The sequence below is a fragment of the Pieris napi genome, chromosome Z (genome assembly GCF_905475465.1).
Source record: "Pieris napi chromosome Z, ilPieNapi1.2, whole genome shotgun sequence".
NCBI classification, from domain to species: domain Eukaryota; kingdom Metazoa; phylum Arthropoda; class Insecta; order Lepidoptera; family Pieridae; genus Pieris; species Pieris napi.
In genome coordinates this window covers 10,689,168-10,704,867 of record NC_062259.1, presented here as the reverse complement: position 1 = coordinate 10,704,867, position 15,700 = coordinate 10,689,168, and the positions used below count along the sequence as shown (strand labels likewise).

General features: G+C 33.2%; 1 protein-coding gene across 1 annotated transcript in view; it reads right to left on the bottom strand.

Moving 5' to 3' along the window:
* The window catches only part of LOC125062479 (homeobox protein caupolican-like), a 92,840-nt gene extending 80,296 nt beyond the window's left edge, over positions 1 to 12,544 (bottom strand). Inside the window, exon 1 of the mRNA XM_047668451.1 lies at positions 12,164 to 12,544. Coding sequence (XP_047524407.1) covers positions 12,164 to 12,256 — 93 coding nt within the window. The 5' untranslated portion in view covers positions 12,257 to 12,544. The remainder of the gene's footprint in view (positions 1 to 12,163) is intronic.
* Between the last annotated feature and the right edge of the window lie 3,156 nt (positions 12,545 to 15,700).

Below are 15,700 nucleotides of genomic sequence, written 5' to 3'. Positions count from 1 at the left end.
AAACCATTACAAAGATTGAAAATAAACTGGCTTTATTTTATTAGGCTTTTCAACAAGGAAACGATAAAGCTATATTTTTATATGAAACTAAATTGTTTTTAGACAAATACAAAAAGCACTTAAAATTTGTATATTAATAATTTTTTGATCGTTGAATTAAATAATTGTGTGATCGTTGAATTAACGATGAAAATGTTATCAGTGTGTGAACACTTGAAATTCAGTTTGAAGTCGTGAATTATTCATTACTTTTCTTTACCTATAATTCCTCAAGAGACAGTAATGTTTTTTTGGTACATGTTTTACTCTGATGCTCAGTAAAACCTGGCAAATACAATACCACAACAGAGTGGGCACGCAATGGTTTTGCCTCGTTGAGTTCCAATTGAAAAACCTCTGTCGTTTCATGACATATGCCAGGAGTCACAAACCTTGTATCAATACGAATATTTTAAAACATTGCAGTGTTTTAAATTATTTTAGTAATAAAACCCAAGTAATTGTTGTAGCTCCTGATATAGATTCAGTAATAACAAACAAAGAGGAGATAAGAAAGAGTGGCCAATTCATCTCATCCATTCTATGACATTTAAATGAGAATGTTCTGGCAGTACTGTTAATTTAGATTTATTAAGAAGAAACAATGATATTTTGATTTAATCAATTGAATTCTGTAAGTTTTGTTATTCAAATAATGTAATGTGAATTGGAAGGAATAGATCATTATTATGTTTTTGTTTTATCGTCAAATATTGAAAAGTAATGGAAAATTCGGGCACAAGGCAACTTTAAATTGTTCAAGATAAGATTAGTTCATTCTTCGCGTTATATTTATTTGTAATGATAAATATCTCAATAACAATTCAAATGCGATTGTAAATTCATAATATATCAAAGACCATAAATATATGACTTCAAGTGCATAGTTTAAAGGTAAGACGCGAAAATACTTAAAATATTGCCCCAAAGCCGCTTCACTAGTAGTAGTACACAGTACACGTAGTAATTTTTTTACACCCAAAGGTTTGCCTTTCCTGACATAGGTCCATGCATGTATTGTTCTCGTAATTCCACGGCAAAGGTGACTTCGACAAGTTGTTTATGAACAAATATACTAAAAAACAGTAGCAACCATCTGAATACCTTTTATTTGTGATTGTAATTTTTTGCTTCTCCTCTTTAATATTCTTTGTATGAATATAAACGATGATATTATGTCGGGGCGGGAAAGATTTTCTAATGAAACCTATATTATTATTAAAAAATATTGGTTGTTTGTAAAGTAGGTTTACGATCGAGATGTTTACGTGATAACGTCTTATTGGTGATATAAGTTTTTGGGAAGTAAGGAATTAATGAAGATAACAATTTTTTCAAATTTTAAATTACATCTATCGTTTTATTCACACTTTTGATGATAAATTTCGGGTGTAAAATGACAAGTTTACTTATTCGACTATGATATACATTTTTCTTCATACATTCACGGAATGACTGGCAGCGCTCGAGATGAGACGGGAGATCGGTCCGTCTCTCTCTCGTTATACCTGCGATCGCGCTCGTGAGGTTTTGGTGTGACACAAGTTTCTGAACATGTCACCCGACTAAAACGATTTTAAAGACGTTATCACGTCAAAAATCTACTTCGTATATTCCTTATTAAATGATAATCTAAACTGTGGAATTCCACATCTTTCCATATCTGCACTGCCTTTTATAAACGTCCGAAGTTGAAGGACCAAGTATCTTTATGACATCTTCTATGGAGTGTAATATTTTAAGGCTGTATTTTACTATAAGAGTTTTTTATGGGATATGAGGCAAAGCATACGGGTCACTTTGAATGAAGGGCTAACCGCCGCCCATGGCCACCTGCAACGACGGGGGGCTTACGTGTTATTTGCAGCTTTTAAAGAGTAGGTCAGTATACTGGAGTAAATACCTAAATCATTATAATATATTATAAGGTGTTCACATTGTAACGTTTTTAGTATACAAAAGCTGGATATGGATTTGATTAGATGACGTCATTTTAGGGAATAATTAATTAAAAAATCGCTGAAAAAGATATTCTTAAGCTTAAATAAGTTTGTAAAATATCTACTATGCCAAGATATTTTACAAACTCTAATTGTTATACAAAAGTAATCGTAATTACGAAAAACAAACCAGTGTCGCTACAACCTCTTGGGTCTGGGCCTTAGATGTCTGTATCTGTTTTGTCACCATTTGTTTTTTCTGATGGGCAAGTTTGTGATCGGCCATTTTCCTCACCGTACGAGCAAGTGTTAAATACACAGACGAGTCCATTGGTGCACACCCAGGGATCAAACCTAGAACCATCAGGGATGAAAGTGGTACGTTGAAACCACTGTACCAGCACTGCCCTTTTACTTGTTTATTGGATCGATAAAAGATAACACTGTAGAAACAAACATTTGACTAACAAAAAAGTGTGCTTTGTAATTTTTATAACAGCAAAAATAAAAATTTAATATGATTTTAAATCTCTACATGAATTTTTACATCAATGAATATAGTTCAAATTTAATTAGTATTACAATAAAGGCAACGTTGTAGAAAGGCAAGGAAATAGAGGTACAAGAGATCACTGACTCGATAGGAAGACGACGTCAACAGAATAGCTGGAGCCAAATAGCACACGACCGTGACAAATGGGTATTTTTGGAGGCTTTTACCCAATACGGCCAAGGCTGTACAGTTACTGGATTTGAATAAGAAGTATAATAATGTAATATTCATTATAATAGGATTAATTATTCAATTTGGATTAAAATTTATCCAAGTAATAGACTTTGTAATAAAACATGAAAAGCAAGGAATCAATGGATTTTTTATTTTATTTATATTGTGTAAAGGTGTGTGAACTTATCTTAACATTTAATACAAAAAGCATTTCAAAAGTGATAAAACAGTGTGTACTTCACCTATTGCCAGCGGGACTTCATTCATGTGAAGAGAGGAAAGCGTAGGTAACATCAAATTAAACAATTTTAATCAAACATCAATTTTAGTTTGAGAGACATATATAATCATCTTAGACATTCTACTTGAAACGTATCACTTAAATTCCTTCAGCGAGGTGTGTCTTTTGACATTACAGGACTTTAAGTCGTACATTATTTAAACAAAAACTTTCTAGCCTCAGCGATCATTAATTACTTACATTAGACGTAAGTCGCTAACTCGTAAAGCGTATGCTTCATTAGCTACGCAGACGGTAAACATATATGTGTAAAAAATACATGATGTAATTAAAGTACATAGTTTTAATTACGCGGTCATTTTTTACCCAGCTGTGCTTGATGTCCGAGCAAAAACATTGGTATGCAAAGTTTCGTTGTTCCATGCTAGTGTTCATATATAAAAACGCGTTTGTGCGATAAGGACACAAAACTAAAACCGTTTGATTTTACGGGAATTTATTTATTGATTAATATTATCACGCGAGTACACTTTAAAAACACTAATGATTTTCATTATGTAGTAAATGTAATTAATCAGTCGGTCATAATAATAGAATATGTATTAAAATAGTTATGACAAAAACTAACATGATTATAATATTTTGAAATGGCTGCCCTGTAAACGTAATTATGCTACAAGTATCCACGGCTCTGAATGGCTGACTGGCATTGGATTGCAAAATAAGGAAGACAATGTCTTCAGCTGCCAGATGGACGTAATGATGTCCAGCCAATATTAATAATGATTATAATTTTAAATGAAAACCGTCCCATTTCACTCTTACTAGAGTACTGGTACTATTTCGTCACTGTGATGAATAGAGAACTACTATACGATACTTTAGTTAAGACAGTGCAATTATCTTTTATTTAAGGGAAATCTGTCTAAGGTCTATAAAAGTATTTACAGTATGAAGCAATTTTCCTAAAAACCGTACAAATAATATACTTTAAAATATTAATAAAGTTTTTTTATGTACCTAATAGGAGGCAAACTGGCAAGGAACAGGCTCAGCTGATGTTAAGTGATACCATAGACACATTGCCAGAAGGCTCTCAAGCGCGTTACCGGCCTTTTAATAATTGGTACGCTCTTCTCTTGAAGGACTCTAAGTCGAATTGGTTCTGCAGAGGCGCGGTGGTGGTGCCTGTCGGTCGACGGGGTGACACGGATGGTATTTTGTATTCTGCCTTGTAATTAATAGATCTTTAGTATAATAATGATGTCCATTTTCCTATAACTCACCATAATATTTTGGAATGTATATCAACGACACATAGCTTTGGATAAATATAAAAGTTTTTTAAATTGATTTCCTTGGTCATAACTTTTATTTTTATTTGTGACGGTGTCCAGATGTAATTGGCGAGAGCTTATCATACGATCTTGTTCTATATAAAAATATATTTTTGACATCGCTAGTTATAGAGGACAGCTGGGTTAGTAACTCTAGCGTATTTTGCCGAAAATCATAGTTTTAAAATCCCCTCATTACTTCAGGCTCTAAAATTCCCACATTTCTGTATCTATTTCGTGATCATTATTTCCAGTATCATAAGCGCAAATAAAAGATATTTCTCCTCTATAACTTAAGTACTAGAAGTTAAATAAGACGATATTTTGTCTCGTTTATTTATCTTGGAAATGACGTCAGAGTAATAAAACAAAACATATTTGACGTTATCTATAGTAGCATCAAGAGGAAAGGATTTTTATTCTTTATTGCCCTTTATCATATCATCACCTCGACGTCCGTTGTTACACAAATTTGGGTTATTTAAGGCAGATGGCAGGAACCACCACAACGCGGAACCAGCTAACCGCTAATGTATGAACGAACCAATTCAACTTAGAGATCATTCAAGGAAAGAGCAAGCGTAATTATTCAGAGGCCGGCAACGCATTGATGGGCCTCCTGCCCGTTTGCCCTGGTTCTATAAAAACTTAGTTTTTTATTCAGTTGTAAATATAACACTTATAAACGTTGATATTTATAAAAAGTAGATCTCAATTTACACTAACAATCAGTTGTCAAATCGACACCTTTGTATAACGATTATTAATCACCAAATTTTAGTTTACAAAGAGGAAGAGCTGCAACAATTATGCCGTGCTTGACATATTGAAACAAAATGTCATAATAAAGTTAGAATAGTGAAGTAACCGCTAATTATTTAATAAGAAGCTTGTATTGTAACTTTAAATACTTTATTGGTAGAATTTTTTTTATTGTGCAAGATCGCTGGAGCGGATAATTACCAGTGGTCCGTAGACATTTACGTGAACCTGTGTACAACGTGAGTTATTATCGTATAGACGATTTGTCGTTTAAAACGCAAGTATGGTTCTCTATCTTTAACTGATGTTTATAGCAATTATACAAGTAGGACTAACTAAGACTCAACCATTATGTACCGCATGAATGAAACGTATCTCCTAATTAATCATAATTATATTTATATAGTGCAGTCGTCGACTAGTTAAGTATTAAGTTCTGATAAACAAAATTTTATCGGGATAAAACAAATTAAAATCGATTCGCAAAAAGCATTTTCGGAAATATAGGCATATATTTTTTACTAGTCTAGCTTCTTGCCGAGGTCATTTTGTGTGCATGGTTCGTTGATTCCTTATAAAAGGAAAATATAGTCTTTGAAGCGAATCTGCTTTGACCGGGCAGGTATTTCTCGGGCAGTTGTCGATGAGTATCGGAACAAACTTGTATCTGGAGTCGAAACTGTGCTACGTGGAGTACCGGATTGGGCTAGACTAAATCTAGTCCAATTGGTCGCTACTCCTCTCTTTGAAGCCACTCTCTTAAAAGCCTCAGCTAGCATCGGAATACTGGGCGTCGACATATCGAATGACGCTCAGTTCCGCGGTTTTTTGGAAGGGAAGGCTTGTGCTCAGCAAGGCGAGACGGTACTTCATTCCGGCTTACAAATCTATAAAGCGCAAATTCGGCCCCACATAGAGTACTTTTCTCACCTCGGGGTGGGACCTCCCCAGTACCACCTTCGCTTGACCATATTCAACGAAGAGCAATTCAAATCGTTAACGACCAGTCACTTTCCGTGCGGCTTGATCCCTTGACGTTGCATAGAGATGTGGAGACCCCACTCTGCATCTTCTACCGCATTTACCATGGAGAGTGTTTAGAAGAGTTATTTGAGTTTCATAAATATTAATATAATAAAACAAAAAACTAACAATAAAAACAATAACTAATCTTAAAATATAATAACTAAAATATATTATTAAAAAGAGTTCCTTTAGGCAGGGTTCCGAAGATACTGGCAGCTCGTTCCCCCTTTGAATCGCTAGACTAATTCTTTGTCTGAGGTAGCTGCCAGCTCTTCGCTCTCCTATGATGTCGACTAAAAATATACAATATACTTTAGCAATATACTAAAGTATATGTTTAGTATATTGCTATACTATATGCTTCATGATTTAAGTCAGGTTTTAGAAATTCATGGTTTTAACGAAATTTTTACTCCCATTATATCAAAAGCCCAAGCGAATTTCCACGTTACTAAATATATAAAAGTTACTTAATATTCAAAACTTAAAGTAAAACAAAGTTAATTGAAAATACACCGCCCCTCGTTTCGAACAAAATGTTGGTAAAAAAACTTGCCGTTTTCGGTTCGCGTAACGAACGATTGCGAACACACTTTGTTAAACACTTTCCAACCTTATTCATTGCAAATATATTCTAATGTGATTGTTCGTGTGAAATTCGTCTGGCTTTAAAACACTTGTAACTATTGTTTTAATTCTTGTAAACTTTCTTCTGCCCTTGTTAATATTTGGCAATAGCAATTTTAACATAGTATTGTGTATAAAATGCGGTTGTTAATAATCAATATATAGAATTTTTGTTTCCTGAAATGGCTTGAATCTTATGCTATTGAAATAAGGTTTATTATACATTACCTCAAACTCTAATTATGTCTTAAAATCTGTATTGTTCTATGAAGTTTGACGTAGTACGGCTTCGTCAAACTTCATATGCCAAAGATGAGGTGGCAGTTGACGTCGTGAGTAAACTAAATACGAAGATAATGAGAAAACTTTAAGCTTATTCCTACTATAAATAAAATACAAAAACAAACTTTTCAAAGATTGGTTCCTGTGGCAGTACCTGGCATTGGTTTATTAGACGTCTAATTGTTTATTCAGTTTTTAGTTAACATAAACTATATAAAATAAAAAACAATTATGCTGAACACATATAGCCCTAGATGGAAAACATAATATATATAGTACATAGTCTTAATAAATTTCAATCATATATTAAGACTTATGATTTTGATGAGAAAATTAAAGAATATTATTCGATAAAATTTGATATTTCAGAATTGCTACTGGTGTGCTTTCTTTGAATCATATCATCAAAGTTTAATGTAAAATTATAAACACTCAAAAGAGTAATAAAACGAAGATAGATTTACGACTGTCTAACTCGTGCTTTCTTTTGTTGAATTCCACATCATTATTAAAATAAAAATATATATAGATAAACATCAAAGGTTTTGCAAACGAATATTTAAATTAAAATCACGATTAAATTGCAAAAGCTTCAAAAACAGGTTTCATTTGTAATTTTTTCTTACCAGTTTTAGAAGTGACTCTACCGTGAAGAGATAGAGTCAATAGATTGAATTTAATTATTGTATATTAGTGTAATTTTAATTATTTAATTTATGCAGTACTACATATTTATAGTTATATTTTGTAAACAGTTATTTTTACGAACAGATTTAAATCACGTCTTATATGAAAATAATCAAATTAAATTTTAGTTAGATCAGTTATTATTTGTGTGTTTTCAAGTGTGCATGGTTTTTCTTTCTCGCTTTATTTAATTAATGTAGGAAAAGAACGTTCGATATTTAAAATAAAATTACCAGCGCGACAACCTATTCCATTGGAAACCTATACCAAAGGAAATATAATGGTGTATATGTTAACGTAAAATTGTAAACACCGTTAGATTGTAATCTATCTCGCGAGATTATAAACTGTCGACAGATTGTCAACCTCAGCTTACTGCTTACAATTTAACCTATTATTATTCGGTAGATTGTACTACACTAACTTAGTTATCATTCAAACTTCTTTGGTCAATTACAGATTAATTTTACTTTCCAACAATTTCATATAACTACCGAATAATAATACGTTAAATTGTAAGCAGTTCGTTGAGGTTCACAATCTTTCGACAGTTTATAATCTCGCGAGATAGATTACAATCTAACGGTGTTTACAATTTTACGGTGACATATACCCTATACGTACATTGGCGCTACGTTCCTTAAAATTGGCCTCAGATTTCTGTATCTGTTTTTCATAATAGGCAACTAAAAGATCAGCCTTCGAGGCCTTACACACGTAAATTTTTAAGTCACATATCGGTTTCCTCACGATGTTTTCCTTCACCGTACGAGTGAGTTTTAAATCCTCATGGAAATGTAATTTGGTGATTGCCATGATTCAAACAACCTCAGGGTAAGAGCCGGATGCTTCAGCCACTAGGCAAGTGCTATACATAATAGGCAAAGCATATTCATTGTATAACATCAACATCTTTGAGCACCTCAAAAACTATACTGTTGTTCAAGTCCTTTTTTTATGGGTTTTATTTGACACTTTGAATATAGTGATAACCGCCACACATGAAAACCTATAACGCCGGGGACTAGTGGCTATGATGCCGGCCGGGAGTAGTACGCTCTTCTCTTGAAGGCCGCAGTCGTATCGATTTGGAAATACCTCTGGCAGCTGGTTCCCCAAAGAGGTGGTGTAGCGAAAAGTGTCTTATAAAGCTCTGTCTTGTGGGACGCCAGACGTCGAGATGAAATTTATAAGTGCTTCTTGATACATTCTACACATCAAATCTATTTGAATTCAATGTTATTAAATCATTATTTCCCTATTTTAAGGATTTAAATAATGTTTTATTGACTTATATCGATATTTCGTATATAGCAATCGTAGCGCGATGTATATAATTTAATTAATTTACTATATCGTTTACAAGCGGTCAGGAGTAAATAATTTAATAAAACAATTAATTAAATCATATTCTATAGAAAGTTTTTCACATAAATTATTTCATGAAATTATCTTTAATTGTAGATGTAACTCACTTTTCGAACTCACACAGCGGTTTTCGCATCGGCGGTCCCTCTGAAATCAGTCGTGAAGCAGTCATTTTATGATTTGGCATTCTATTAAACAATAAACTACAAGCTCCCATCTTTTCAGAATGCCAAATCATAAAATGACTGCTTCACGACTGATTTTAGAGGGACCGCCGATGCGAAAACCGCTGTGTGAGTTCGAAAAGTGAGTATCAGAATCGCAGGGCTGTGCTGCGAATTTTAATTATTATTAGTTAACGATAGGGCAGTGACCTTTATCTTTGGTTTGGTGTGTGGTGGACTTTAATTAATGGCTTAAATCAACTCTTCATGAGCGGCTCTAAGTACAGCAGAATTGCTCTAAGTTGTACTATGTATTATGTATATATGTATAATGTAAAAAAAAAATTCAGTTTAAAAAAATCATGTTCTTTAACAATTTTAGCAGAAGAAATTAACCTAATTTCAACAAATCAAAAGAAGCATCTTCCCATTATTTTATCCAACTGACTTATAACAACATATCTAAAGATTAAAGAACAGTTAGAAATATGATATACTAATAACAAAAATAAATAGCTAATTGTTGGCTGTAAAGATAACACAAAATACTTATCTGTGGCAGACGCTGGCAACATTTTCTCGCTGAATACTTGAAAGTTGAGCGAGGAAAGCACCAGCTCTGGCGTGGTCTACCAGGCGCTAACTTGTATTTAAAGTAAAAGTTATGACAAAACATCTCGAAAATGTAACTACATTGAAATTAATCTTCGATTTCATATAATAAAAATCTGGTTTTATATTATTTCAGATATTTGTATATATAGTTATACACACTATTAAAGGCGGTCTGTAAGAAAATTGTTTATGATTGATTTCCAATGCATTATTTCCTTATAAACCCTGGGAATTTAACGTATGACTGAATGTAGAATTTCCATTAAATTGAAGAAGTAATTTTAACCCTACTATTACTTTAACAACCCCTTTGGACCGTTGTTAGCGTATGAGTTGTGTTTAGTATCTTTCATTCTCTTTCTTTTAGATATTTGTGATTCGACTCTATAAAAAAATTGCTCACATTTTCTCTTCTCTTGTAATGTTAACGTGGCTTCTTAATTATTAAAAAAAGTTGAAGTATAATATAATTATATATTTATTAAATGGTGTACCTTTAATGCAAGAATTTCCTCGCTGTATTATTTTTTCAATCGATTTGAAATTTATTAATAAAACAAGCTAAGTCTTATCATTAATGCGTTCCTATTTAACATATCTTCACTTATATTTTACTTCTAGATTATTACAGAATATACCAAATAATATATCTCTAGCCTAGAATGATTACTAACACAGTCACAAAAATGTACTAAACTTTAATAGGTTAAAAATCCCAATTGTATCAAAAAGTTTTTTGGTACAACTTCTTAAATACAATTATTCATTTAACAATAACTGTAACTATACAAAGTAAAGGAATCCCAAAACATTCTCTTCGTATTAAGCCGTCGTCTTAACCCTTTTGGAGTAACAGGGTTGTTCTAGTATTGCATGAAATAAATATAACATGTTCAACTTTTATTTCAAATTTTTCACTAGCCAGGTCTATTTATTATGCAAGGAACGAAGAAGTTATCGAACAGCCACTTCTTCCTTGCGTCTTTAATCTTCTGTGAATTTAGCTTATAAGCTCATTCAAAACACGAACGCCACTTTGAATAAAAAAAGCCAGGTTTATTTTAAGTTCACGCTAATAATGTGCTCTATTGTTATTAACTTATGAATGAATATCACGCAGAAATCTTGAATCTAGTGAGGATAGTTTATTGATTATAAAGACGATAACTAGGAATTTAAGAAAATATATTATATTGTGCCCAACTTATAAAGTTAATTTTAGTTAAAAAAGTGCAGTTTTAGCTTTTATGAATATATTCCAAATAAACCAATTTTTATGTCTGTAAAAATAATCGGTTCGTATTTAAAAGGCAGCGGTAATTAATTAATATGAAATCGCAAAGGCTATACATTTCTAAAACAATTTGTTAATTCAATAATAATATCGTCTGTTAAAAATCTTTTTTTTGGGCTGTAGATCGAGCGATACTAATAAATAACTCCCAACTTGGAGTTGAAGTTATCATTATCCAGATTCTTTTAATAAATCCTTAATTGGAGTTAAGATACAGTGAATAGTAATAATAAATGTGAATTCAGTTGCAATAATGCCTAGAGTATTGGTTTTACATAAACCGGGTACACTCTATATAACGACACTCAAAGGACTGCATATTTTGACCCTACAAAGACTTGTCGTTAAATGGAAAGAACAAAAATCTGTATAAGAAAAAGACAAAGTTTATTTCTGACTTACACTAGGTAAGTAATAACATAAAAAACAATTGTTATTTGAACGCTATATAGTATAGTATAGTCTGTTATTTTCTTTCCCTGCACCAGTAATTATGTTGTTTGTTTTTTCTTATTTTATACATATCGTACAATATCGAGGCATCTTTGTGATACGTCTACGAATCCCAATTTGTTACCAAAAAAAAATACTTCTAAGAAATTTCTAGGTACGTTTGATGCCGACATTCGAGGTTTTTACGAGCGACAAAGAACGTACACAGTTCCTCAGTTTTAACTAATTTCGGCAACTTATTAAGTACTTTTTATTATTTAATTTAATTTACGTTATTGAGGCAAATTTAATGCAATGTAGAGTGTATCAACGTATGGAAGACAAGCTAAACAAAAGCCAAGTGATTTTGATGCTTTAGGGGGTTTGTTGATAAATCGACTGACGTTTTTGTTGTTTGTCAAATGTTAAAGACTAATTGATAACATATGATTTATTAAAAACTAAGTTTCACTATTAATAACGAATTAATTAATAATTATGAAATCCTATTAGAAACTGGTAAGAGGTTGTTGTTTCAATTTGTTGAATTAATTTTATTAAATTATACTTTATTGAATTGAAAGATATAAATATGGCAAATCATAAAGATGGTTGCACTTACATCTTGCTGATGAAAGAAGTCATCTTGAGCCTCCTCATTGGAACACCCCATGTCCTGCAGAAGGGGGGTCACGTGTCTCTCCCAGTCATCCATTATGTCAAATCGGCCAAACAAGCCAAAACACACCTCAATCTTCACTGACGAGCCATCCTCACTCGGTCCGTGGGCTTTCGCGCCAAAAACTTTTCACCGAAATTGGCGGGAAACAGTTCGCGACACAATTGTCACTGGGTGTGAGCGAGAAAAACGTTGAGCGGGCTTCTCACGTGCCCGCTGCTTAGTGCGCGCATTCACAAGCGTATAAAAGTTGTAGATGTTAGTACGGAATCAGTGTAGCGAGGTGCGGGATTCCGGCCGCCCGTCGACGCGACCGGAACAGGAGTGCGTGGTCTCTGCAAGGCAAAACGCCCTCTGCGTCGCGCCGCCTCGCGTCCCTCCCTCTCTAGCCTCTCTGATGCGCATCACTCTGTCCCTCTCTATCGGTTTGGTGCCTCACGCCTCCCATGGGCGGCAGCGATTTCCCGCCGTCAGCGGCCGCAACATGGCCGTACCTCCGCTAATCGCTCACCAACGTATGACCATCACCATCTTCACCAACATGATGAAGGTTCATCAGGAGCTTTTCAATACCGCAATAAAATCTCCGCATCTTCTAGAATTTCATAAAAAAAGTTTCTGAGAAAGTTCTTGAATGTTTTTTATGAACACAACTGACAATTTTCCAATGATTTTAAATAACTATGTGTTTCAAAATTATTTAATAATAACTGTTTATAAAGCGTTATTAAGAAAGAAATATTCAATATGAATCAAACATCATAATATTATTATCACATTTCTTAGTGGTAGTACATTCTCAGCCCCGAGGTCGTGTGTTCGAGTTTCTGTCTCCGTTTTAACGATAAATGAAAACAACGCAAAGAACTAGCAGACAACTTATTCTTATTGCATTTGGCGAGTCGATTTTTGAACCTTTCATACCACATTTCAACAACCATAAAGGCTGAAGAATCATGACGATAGATGAAAGCTATGTGGGAAAGATATTGAAGCTTTTTAAACAATAGAGAATTTATCTATAACCAATAGTCAAGCAGTAATACATTATCCTTGTTTGAAATTTCTCAAAACGCTTATTATAGTATATGTATACCTAAAACACACGTGATCCATTTCAATGAATTACCTGCGATGTGTTTCCTGCAATAATTTGGTCATAGCTGAATGTTCTCTTTATTTGCTGCCTTCCTCTGTATAGGAACTATTAAATGCTTTTTCCCCTATCTCTTCTATAAAACTGTAGTACATTCCTTACACTTTATGACATCATCGAAGTTCATAAGAATCCCTTACATTTTTCAAAATTTATAGCATACGCTAATCAGACATAATATAAAATCCTAATGGTGAAAGGATGTATGAAATTTTTAGATTTTTCTACTTTTTTATATATAAAATTTTTTTTTTAATAATAAGTTATATTTTCGTAAGCGAGCAGTGTTGGCCTAGTGGCTTCAGTGTGTGACTTTCATACCCGAGGTCGTAGGTTCGATCCCCGGCTGTGCACCAATGGACTTTCTGTGTGCGCATTTAACATTCGCTCGAACGGTGAAGGAAATATCGTGAGGAAACCGACATGTCTTAGACCCAAAAGTCGATGGCGTGTGTCAGGCACCTACTTGCCTATTAGATTTAAAAATGATCATGAAACAGATTCAGAAATCTGAGGCCAAGACCTAAAGAGGTTGCCACTGATTGATATATTTTCGTAATCCAAATAGGTTTAGAAATATGTTGTATTACGTAAATTTAATTATAAGTAACTAAATATATGAATAAATTCTGAGCTAATCAATAACTAATTAGTATTTTGTATTGAACGTATAAAAAATTAATTAATTCCGGTTAATATGGTCCGGGGTTCCCCTCAGTAATGTTAAATTGAGTAGGTAACTTTGATAATACAAATTTATTCCATGTTCATTAAATGAATTGGTAATGAGCGTAATTTTATGTCATCCCTTTCAAAAGATATTTTTTAATATTATTAAGATAATCTATTCTTATTTTTTTTAATGATTCGAGGTGACATCGTCTGTAGCGCTGCAATCTTTTAGAACTAAGAGGAGTAATTGTAGTAGTAACACAAATGTTTTGAGCTATCAAAAACATGAAATATTCTTTCAAACTGTTAGAAGTGGCTCAAAGCCATATTTGTATAGACAATTTATTACATGAGTAACTTATTCACCAACAGACGTCAAAAATTAAGGGAAAACGTGAAATTCGTGAGTTCACAAATATGAAAGATTTAATTTATGCAGTATTTACAGTAGTCTTAACCTATATTGTAATAATAATAAGCCATTGATAAATAGAAAATTAAAACAAATTTTACCAAAGTTTGGTCCACTGCCACAGAGATTAATGCTGGCATCCTCGCTTAATTTCGATACTTACTCGTTGAGAGAAGAAAGTTCTGTGATCACCGGTACTGCCCAGGAACCAATTTAAACCTTTAATTAGCGCCTGCGCACGTGAACCCCACAGCCCATGACTCTATACTCCAAAAGGAACAAAATCAAAGTTAGAAAAGTAATTTCATCCTGATATTTGTGTCGTATACAAATATTTGATAAAACTTGAAGCATGTGCTTAGGTGGGGGTAAAAAAACTATTTTAATGCTCCAAATTATGCTATAATTAATTTAAAAAAAACAAACTAATTAATCTTATTACCTTTTAAGGTTTTCAGATATCTGTATCTGTTTCGTGATATTTTCTAACAGGCAAGTAGGTGATCAGCCTTCTGTACCTGCCAGAGTAATAGAAGGTAAGCTTTAGGTGCAATATTCCTCCAATTTTCATCATATACGGAAAATATCTTAAATTTTACTTTACCCAGCAGTGTTGTCCTTCTGGCTTCAGCGTGTGACTCTCATCCCGAGTTTGTAGATTCGATCCCGTGCTGTGCACCAAAGGACTTTCTTTCTATGTACGCATTTTACAATCGCTCGAACGGTGAAAGGCAAAAGAGTCGACGGCATGTGTCAAGCACAGGAGGCTGATCACCTACTATTAGATTGTGAAATGATCTCGAAACAGATTGAGAAATCTGAGGCCCAGACCTAAAAACCTTCACTTTACCATGTTTTGTTTGACAAAACATACTTATTTCCAAGTACAGTAGGGTACGTACCTATTTATAACGATTTTAGATAATTTCTTTGCTCCACATAAATTAGAAAAATGTGCGTAAAAATTATTAACTATTAAAGGTATTTAAATGAATGATATGTTATTTATTTGAAATATCAATTAATTCTGTGGAATTAATATTAAAATTGCCGGTTTTCCAAGTCATCTGTGCACTATTTTCTATGGTGCTGAGGGTTTAGTCAAGATGCATTAACAGCAGTGTATGTTTCTACATACTTCTAGACTTTCTAGTCGAAAACTAAAATTGTATAAAAATTTGTCGACACGAACCTTCATTTTCTATTTTATCTTTTGAGTTCGGAATATGGTTGACTCTGT